The 9,399-nt window shown below is 38.2% G+C and overlaps 2 protein-coding genes across 4 annotated transcripts in view; both read left to right on the top strand.

Annotated features, from left to right (window-relative positions):
* LOC107573412 (lysophosphatidic acid receptor 1-A-like) overlaps positions 1-9,399 on the top strand; it is a 24,430-nt gene that overhangs the window by 13,211 nt on the left and 1,820 nt on the right. For 2 of the 3 annotated variants that reach the window (XM_016259847.1, XM_016259848.1), the window contains exons 2-4: positions 1,486-1,904; positions 5,295-5,709; positions 7,728-8,411. In XM_016259847.1, coding sequence (XP_016115333.1) covers positions 1,593-1,904; positions 5,295-5,709; positions 7,728-8,053 — 1,053 coding nt within the window. In that variant the 5' untranslated portion in view covers positions 1,486-1,592 and the 3' untranslated portion in view covers positions 8,054-8,411. Of the gene's footprint in view, positions 1-1,485; positions 1,905-5,294; positions 5,710-7,727; positions 8,412-9,399 lie in introns of those variants that run through there. The other variant, XM_016259849.1, reaches the window with a different exon arrangement.
* LOC107573407 (lysophosphatidic acid receptor 2-like) lies at positions 8,493-9,393 on the top strand. The gene is made up of 2 exons (XM_016259841.1): positions 8,493-8,510; positions 8,926-9,393. The coding sequence occupies exons 1-2, from the start codon at positions 8,493-8,495 to the stop codon at positions 9,358-9,360; spliced, it is 453 nt and encodes a 150-aa protein (XP_016115327.1). The 3' UTR covers positions 9,361-9,393.

The raw sequence follows: 9,399 nt of genomic DNA, 5'->3' as shown, positions 1-9,399 counted from the left end.
GTGTGTGTGTGTGTGTGTGTGTGTGTGTGTGTGTGTGAGTGTGAGGTTCTCATGAAGCACGAGCTGAACTACTTTTGAGTTTCTTCACAAACTCGGACACACTGTTAGTTAGTAGCTGGTGAATGTTGTGTGTTCTGAGCTGACGGATGGTTACGCACACGTTTGGCCTTGTGGGGGTTGAACCAGAGGTTTGTGAGATGATTGTGGAGAGTTACTGGAAACCCTCTGCTCTGGGGTGATTGACAGCCGCAGCGTCCAATCAGCACGCGGGAGCGCCGACTCGTGCGCTGTGATTGGTTAAGCGCCGCTCGGTGTGAAATGTTGTTCTGGTTTTGTGTAAAGGTCATGTTTCTCTGCACAGCAGATGATCTCTAGTGCGAGGGATTTAACCAGTTTTCAGACTCCTCATCTTTTGTCAAGACTTTCGTGAATCTCACAAAACTGCCACGAAATGTTAATTTTTTTTTACTTCATGACATTTAAACTGTTTTGCCTCAGCTAAAACATTGTTCATTTTCTTTAAGCACATTATAATTATGTGACTTTAAAATAAAATACAGTATATTGCAAGTAAAGCATACTGTAGATGGTTTTTCTTGCCGTTTTTGTATTGCCGTGATAGAAAGAAAGCCTCATTCTCGTTAATGTAAAGGAAAAGATTTAGGCCTATTATTTAAATAACATTTTTATGTCATAGTTTTATTATACTTTCTTTACTTTAAAAGAAGCATTACATTACAGTAATGAGAATCATTAATCACGATTATTAAATGGTAAAACATCACGATATGGTGGGAGAATATTCTCATTTGTCCTCAAAATAATGTCACAAATCCTAATAATCATCATAAGGCATTCTTCATTTTATTTATGCAGATTATAATAGGTGACAAATATATTTTGCCAAATTTTTATTATCATAATACAGTGTATATATATATATAGAGAGAGAGAGAGAGATTATAAATCAAGGATCAAGAAAGATGAAGATCAAGGCCTGTTATTTAAATTAAGTATTTATATGGTTTTATAATTATAAACAGTATTTATATAATTCTTTATTTTTATGTTATGTAAAATGACCAAACGGTAATTAATAATGGTTCAGCTGTTAGTCACACAGATGTATTTAGTTAGTGGAAATATGTCCTAAAAATGTGCTTATTTGTCATAAAAACGTCACAAATCCTTATGTTCATAAAACAGCGTTCCTATTCTCTATGCAACATATAAAAAGTCTATAAATTTTAATGCAAAAGTATATAATTGTCCTACAGTAATGAGAATCCCCGGTGACCCAACAGTAAAGCACTGTAATCTGCTTTAATTGTCATGTAAATAACGCCACAAATCCTAATGCTCATTAAACACTGTTAGGGTTCATTATATGAGTTTCCAGCGTGTGTGTTGATTGGTGAAGCGGTTCCCCCGGCCTGATCGATTAAAGCATGACTAACGATCTCTTGTGTTTCTCCTCGGTCGCAGTAGTTCTGGTTCTGCCGAAGTGCACGGCTCCATATGCCTCCATGAGTGACCCCTGACCCGTGAAGCCCCTCCCCTCCAGTCAGTCCCGTCCAATCGCGCGCTTCGCCATGGTTTGCCACAACAACGCGAATGTGAGTTTCTTCTACAACCTCAGCAAGAAGAGCATCAGCGACACGTGGAGGCCCAAAGACGTGGTGGTGGTGTCCCTGGGCCTGCTGGTCTGCGCCTTCGTCATCTTCGCCAACATCCTGGTCATGCTGGCCATCTTCATCAACCGCAGGTTCCACTACCCCATCTACTACCTGCTGGGGAACCTGGCGGCGGCCGACCTGTTCTCCGGCATCTCCTACCTGTACCTGATGTTCCACACGGGCCCCTGGACCAGCAAGCTCTCCATCCATGGGTGGTTTGTGCGGCAGGTGAGGCCCCTGGAGCGCTGGGTGTTCGGTGGAGAAACCCTGACTGGGTGTGTGATAGAAACCGCACTGAGATTCTGATGCCGGACACACTCACAGGAAGGGTTTATTTACAAAAAAAAAGTTAATAAAAAAATTAGGGTTGGGCATCGTTTAAACGATCAATTCTGATTCTGCTGATCGATTCCCTGTTTCGATTCCAATGTGGTTAAAGTGTTAGTTCACCCAAAAATGACAATTCTGTCATTAATTACTCACTCTCGTGTCGTTTCAAACCTGTAAGACCTTCGTTCATCTTCAGAACACAAATGAAGATATTTTTGATGAAATCCGCATAGACAGCAACGCAACTGAAGTGTTCCCAAGTCCAGAAACGTAGCGAGGAGATCTGGAAAATAATCCTTGTGGCATCAGTGGTTCATCCGCAATTATACGAAGCTACGAGAATGCTTTTTGTGCGCAAAAGCGCTTATATTTGTTGCATGTTCCCAGATCAAATACATTAAGTCAGTATAAAGCAAGACTTTTTGTTTTGTTTACCTTAAAGAAAATGCATTTCAATACAAATGATAAACCTTTATTGTTCAGCACTTTGACAAAAAAATTTAAATAAGTTTTGTTGTGAAATAATTCTTGCTTTATTTTATTACATTTAAAAAGATAGATTAAATGGTTAAAAATACATGAATTAAATTATTTAGACGCACAATTATGGGATGAAGTGTTCATATTCATGGGTTAAATACGTTTTAAGCCAGTATGAAGCAGGGCAGAAAAGAACCAAAATAAAAGTTTTGTCTAACTTGAAAACTTTTTATTTATATTTATTGATTAGCATTTTATTTGGGAAAAAAGGAATAAAAATGCAATGCAATTTCAAAACATTAATTAAAACAATTTATGAAAAAATAAGTTTTGTTGTGAAATAATTCTTGCTTTATTTTATTACATTTAAAAAGATAGATTAAATGGTTAAAAATACATGAATTAAATTATTTAGATGCACAATTATGGGATGAAGTGTTCATATTCATGGGTTAAATACGTTTTAAGCCAGTATGAAGCAGGGCAGAAAAGAACCAAAATAAAAGTTTTGTCTAACTTGAAAACTTTTTATTTATATTTATTGATTAGCATTTTATTTGGGAAAAAAGGAATAAAAATGCAATGCAATTTCAAAACATTAATTAAAACAATTTATGAATAGACGAGTTGAGGGAGGAAGTGTTTATGTTCATTAAAATATTCCTGGGTTAAATGCATGAAGCAGGACAGCTGGCTGATCAACAGGATGTGCAGCACTTCCTGTTTCCTGCAAGGAATTCTGGGAGAAGACCTGCTGTCTTGGCTGATAATCATGTAGAACCCAATGGTATCCGCGATGGGACTTCATTTGATAAAAACGCACAGAAACTCAAAGGCCTTCACTACAAACTGCCAAAAATAAAAGTCTGGTTTAACTTGAGGAAATTATGAAATGTATTACTATTTATAAGAAATAATAAAAAAATAAAAACCCTTTATGCAACGGTTTGACCAAAAATGTTTTATGATATGGTTATATTTAAAAAAAATTTAAGTTGTTAAAGTTTTATCAATTCAATTGTCTACATATGTTTTTTGAGGACCGTAACTTAATCGGTTAAAATGGAAAACGCAGCGTTTGCAGAAGTGTAAAAGGCCAGATTTCAGCCGGTTCAGGACGGTTCAGGTGTCACGATGAGGGTGTTGCAGTGTGACTCTCACGTCAGTATCAAGACTTACAGAAGAACAACAGCTTTTCTAGTTTCACGTGCCGCTGAAGGCCAAAAGCGCTTCCTCTAGTCGCGGAAGAACGTTTTGTTACTTCATTCCACACGCCAGGCGTAAACAGGGCTGAGTGGAGATCTGGGGCCGGTTCTTTGTACGTCGCTTATCACATCCGAGATGATCGCGCTAATCAGGATCTGGCTAATTCGGTTCTTTGAACGCAGCTGCTGTTGATGATTAGTCTGGCTGGATTGAGTTATCTGAGATAATTGCACGTTCATGGGTTGGCTTAAAAGGGGCTATGTATCGTTACTCATAACCACGATCAGCAAAGCAGCGATTGGCTTGCAGTTTTGATTCCTCATGTGGTTTTCTCTTTACCACCTGTGATTTTGGTGGTTGTCAAGTGTGTTATAAATGTGATTTTTTTTTTGCACTTTGGTAGATTGGTGTATTAGCATTATATCAGTTAATGAAATACTTTTTTTTTTTTTTTTTACTGTAAATGTAACTTAAATCTGTAAACCCACCCTTTTTTGTACAGTAGTTCTGGCAAGCACAGCTGCCATTTTTGTTCAATTATTTAAAAATGTAATGTAAATTGTAAATGTAATACATTTTAATATAATATAGACTAGTTGGCTATAATGCAATATTCAGGTTTTTGGCACTTTGTGTTAAAAAGTTTGTGCAGCTCTGCACTAGACGATTGAGTACATAGTATATAGTGTGTAGTACGTGATTTGGGACATAATCAGATATTTGTACAAGATAAGATACTGTAGCACTTACTTTGATCTTGAACGTTAGCTCTTCATATCTTTCCCATTCTTTGAACCAAACAAATGCTTAAATGGTGGATTCAATGATAAAAAAGCATGATGACAAACTCCCTTACATTGAACACAGAGCTTTTATTAACAAACATTGTGGCAACAAATTGAGAATTCATTACTATGACCTTCTTACCCTCATTTTACTAAATTGTGGCCATGTTGTACTAATTCATTCCCTCGTTTTTTTGATTTAATTAAAATGAGGGAGCAAATTACTGCAACACTGTGGCCACAATTCAATAAAATGAGGGAACAAATTCTTGATTCGTGACCGTAGTTTAATAAAGCGAGAGAACAAATCATCGATTCAATAAAATGAGTGAATGAATCCTCGTTCTTGGCCACGATTCGATGTAATGAAGGAACGAGTCCTGGATTTGTGGCTATGATTCAATAAAATGAGTGAATGAATCCGCATTCTTGCCGGCAATTTAATAAAACGAAGGAACGAATCCTGGATTTGTGACCGCAATTCAATAAAAACGGAAACAAGGAAATTAACTCTCAATAAATATTTTTTGTTCAAGACTTTTATAAACGGCTTTATTTGTAACGCAAATAAACGATCCTTGGATTCCCTCCATACTTTAAAACTTAGCTTGCGGTTCATTATTTTTAATGAAAAACTACAATAAATCAAGCAAAGACAAACCCTCTTATATTAAACATTGTTTGGCGCAGATGCTCTCAACTTAACGAAATAGTTGTTATTTCTGTATGAAAAGCGGTCGACGGAAGGTGCAGTGGGCAGGTCGTGTAATGCATGAAGGAGCAGCTCTGGTGTAAACGCTGCTCTCCTGTCTCTCAGGGTTTGATCGACACCAGTCTGACGGCGTCCGTCATTAATCTGATGGCCATCGCGCTGGAGCGCCACCAGACCATCTTCACCATGCAGCTGCACAGTAAGATGACCAACCACCGGGTGGTGCTGCTGATCGTGGGCATCTGGCTCATCGCCATAGTGCTGGGTTTGGTGCCCTCTATGGGCTGGAGCTGCGTCTGCAACCTCCAGCAGTGCTCCAACATGGCGCCGCTCTACAGCCGCAGCTACCTGGTGTTCTGGGCCGTGCTCAACCTGCTGACCTTCACCGTCATGGTGGCCGTCTACACGCGCATCTTCATCTACGTGCGCCGCAAGAGCCACCGCATGAGCCAGCACACCTCGCAGGCCAAGCACAAGGAGACCGTGGTCAACCTGATGAAGACCGTCGTCATGATCCTGGGTAAGACCTCGTTTCTGACTTAGCCAATCTTATCATTTGACTAAAGCAATACAGTGAATTTATAGCAGCTAAGGAGTGCCTAAAACCCCCTCAGCTGTTATAAAATCACTGTAAACCACGGCTTCACGGGGATTATTGCTTTTATAAAATGGATATTTCATATATGTAGACAAAGCAAATAAAATGAAATGTAATAATAAAATAGGGCCCTATGAAATCAGTTTAATTTTTTAATTTCCTTTTTAATGGTTAAATTGAATTGTATTAATCAAAAAGCATGTCTATCTAATTAAAATCATGAAACTTACATAATTTCACATCAGTTTATTAAAAGTTTAATAAAAATTACATGTTTAGGGCCATATTTAATTTTTTCTCACCATAGGTTTATTGCTACCAAATGCTGTTGTAGCATGTCTAATTATTTGAATGCGTAAAAACAACTTAATTTATAAAAATGTATTCTTACAATAGTCTTAGAAAATGTTTTTATTTTCCTCAGAAGTTCTGTTGTGTGTTTTAATTTTACTGGATATCAAATGAAGACATAAAATAATTTCATTTATTTATCTTTTAATTACTGAGAATGATACAAACTTTATTTTTTTTGCAAACATTAAAATTAAAACATGGAAGAAATGTGTGATTATTCCTTAAAAAATAAAGTTTTAATAAGTTTATTAGTAGTAGAAGTAGTAGTAGTATGTACATTTACATACATACATATTTAATACACGCATATTTTTGCGGCTTAATATTTACAGATTCTAGTCGATATCGCGATTTGATTTGTGTAATGACCTACTTTTGATTTATTTATTACATTCCGTGTTCTTAATTTTAAAACTATAGTGTTTTTAAACTTTTGATCTAATAAAGAAGTGTTCATGAGCGCAGCTGATTTGTTTACAGCCGTTATCGGAGAAACCGCTAGTTCTTCCGCTCTTAAAGCGCCTCCTGCTGGCAGACAATCAGTTTGCACTTAATTCTCTTCTGCTCACCAAGCCTGCATTTATTTGATCCAAAGTACAGCAAAAAAAAAAATGAAAATATTTTTTACTAAATGTTTTTTGAGCAGCAAATCAGAAAATGTGAATGATTTCTGAAGGATCGTGTGACTGGAGTAATGATGCTAAAAATATAGCTTTGAAATCACAGGAATAAATTACATTTTAAAATATATTTCAAAATGTTACGGTTTTCGCTGTATTTTGGATTTTAAAAAATGCAGGATTGAAAGAATTTCACATTTCTTGTTTGAATGAAGGCTAAATACAAATAAAAGGTGAACATTAATTTATTTGTGCTGTTTTTCTTTTTCTTTTTTTTCTAAAATATTATATGGTTTTATATGAGGCGTCAGAGACTTGGCAAGTTCATTTTTCATAAGTTTGTATGCACAGACATCTGTTGTGGCGTTCTTGGCAGTTTTTACTAGGCTTTTTTTAATAATGTTCATATCGATATCGGAATTATATCGTATCGACCGAAATTAAGAAATATACCGTGATATAAATTTTTGCCATATCGTCCAGCCCTACGTTAACATTATTTTATTATTTTTACAGTTGTCACTAAATTCATTGTTGTAGTCATCACTAGAGTTATCATATTTATTATGATTACAGTTGTAATTATAGTTAATTTCATCATTATAGAGAAACAACAGCAATTTGTCACACACAGGAATTTGTTCTTATTCTAATGTTAATGAATTTTGTGAATACTGAAGGAGCGACCGTTTTTCTGATTCTATGCATTCATTTGAAAAAAATAGCAATTTGCATATGTTAAATTACCTTCGTTTGCATCGAACATGTCCGGCTCATCTTTATATATAAGGCTTTTCTGCACAGCTTTCCTTTACAGCCTCTTGTCGCTCTCAGCAAATGCATGATGCTCTCTAAAGACACACTCTTGTTTTTTGGATGTTCTCGAATCCCAGACATTTATATTCGTGTGCAGATGTTCCACATGTTCACCTCTTGGCTGTGTGTGTTTCTGCCGATGTACCGCAGGTTGTTTCGTGGTGTGTTGGACGCCGGGGCTGGTGCTGCTTCTCCTGGACGGTTTGTGTGAGTCCTGCGACGTCCTGACCTACGAGAAGTTCTTCCTGGTGCTGGCCGAGTGCAACTCCTTCATGAACCCCATCATCTACTCCTACCGCGACAAGGACATGCGCGACACCTTCAAGCGCATCCTCTGCTTCCCGTGTGTGGGGTCGCAGCAGGAGGGCGAGCACTCGGGCGCGCACTTCAACACCCTCGAGCAAGAGGTACTCTCAGAGAGCGACGGGACCCAGCACGACAACAGCGTCAAACCGCCGCTCAAGCGCCCGCTTTAGCAGAACTCAGCGCTGACGCTCACGTCATGCTAGCGGATGTGCAACAAATCTTATAGTCTAGCTGTTAAACAAGTGTTTGTCTGTATACTTTTGTAGTAAAGGGGCATTTTAGCGTTCAACAAGCTGTTGCTTCGCCATTTGTACAAACACTAACACTACCTTTTATGGAAGCTTGTGTCTGCCAGAAAAGGTGATTGCCACTTTTTTTCTTACAATTCTGAGTGAGACCTTGCAGTTCCAAGATACTTCGAATTGCTTTTTAAAAAGGCGAGTCGCCTTTTTATTTTTATCCTGTAGCATAAACAAAAAACTGAATTGCAAATGCTTAATTCCGAGAAAAAGCCAGGCTTGTGAGATGGAAACCCAGAATCCCAAGGGAAAAGTCTTGTAAGCTCAGAGTTCGGAGAATCCAAATGTAAATTTAGAATTCCGAGAAAAAATGTCAGAACTTCAAGATGCAAATTCAGAATTCTGAGAAAAAAATGCCATATCGTCCAGCCCTACGTTAACATTATTTTATTATTTTTACAGTTGTCACTAAATTCATTGTTGTAGTCATCACTAGAGTTATCATATTTATTATGATTACAGTTGTAATTATAGTTAATTTCATCATTATAGAGAAACAACAGCAATTTGTCACACACAGGAATTTGTTCTTATTCTAATGTTAATGAATTTTGTGAATACTGAAGGAGCGACCGTTTTTCTGATTCTATGCATTCATTTGAAAAAAATAGCAATTTGCATATGTTAAATTACCTTCGTTTGCATCGAACATGTCCGGCTCATCTTTATATATAAGGCTTTTCTGCACAGCTTTCCTTTACAGCCTCTTGTCGCTCTCAGCAAATGCATGATGCTCTCTAAAGACACACTCTTGTTTTTTGGATGTTCTCGAATCCCAGACATTTATATTCGTGTGCAGATGTTCCACATGTTCACCTCTTGGCTGTGTGTGTTTCTGCCGATGTACCGCAGGTTGTTTCGTGGTGTGTTGGACGCCGGGGCTGGTGCTGCTTCTCCTGGACGGTTTGTGTGAGTCCTGCGACGTCCTGACCTACGAGAAGTTCTTCCTGGTGCTGGCCGAGTGCAACTCCTTCATGAACCCCATCATCTACTCCTACCGCGACAAGGACATGCGCGACACCTTCAAGCGCCTCCTCTGCTTCCCGTGTTTGGGGTCGCAGCAGAAGGGCGAGCACTCGGGTGTGCGCTTCAACACCCTCGAGCAAGAGGTACTCTCAGAGAGCGACGGGACCCAGCACGACAACAGCGTCAAACCGCCGCTCAAGCGCCCGCTTTAGCAGAACTCAGCGCTGACGCTCACGTCATGCTAGCGGATG

This window comes from Sinocyclocheilus grahami, unplaced genomic scaffold (genome assembly GCF_001515645.1).
Source record: "Sinocyclocheilus grahami isolate Dianchi unplaced genomic scaffold, SAMN03320097.WGS_v1.1 scaffold1936.1, whole genome shotgun sequence".
NCBI lineage: Eukaryota > Metazoa > Chordata > Actinopteri > Cypriniformes > Cyprinidae > Sinocyclocheilus > Sinocyclocheilus grahami.
The sequence above is the reverse complement of the archived record's forward strand: the minus strand, read 5'-3'. Positions and strand labels throughout refer to the sequence as shown.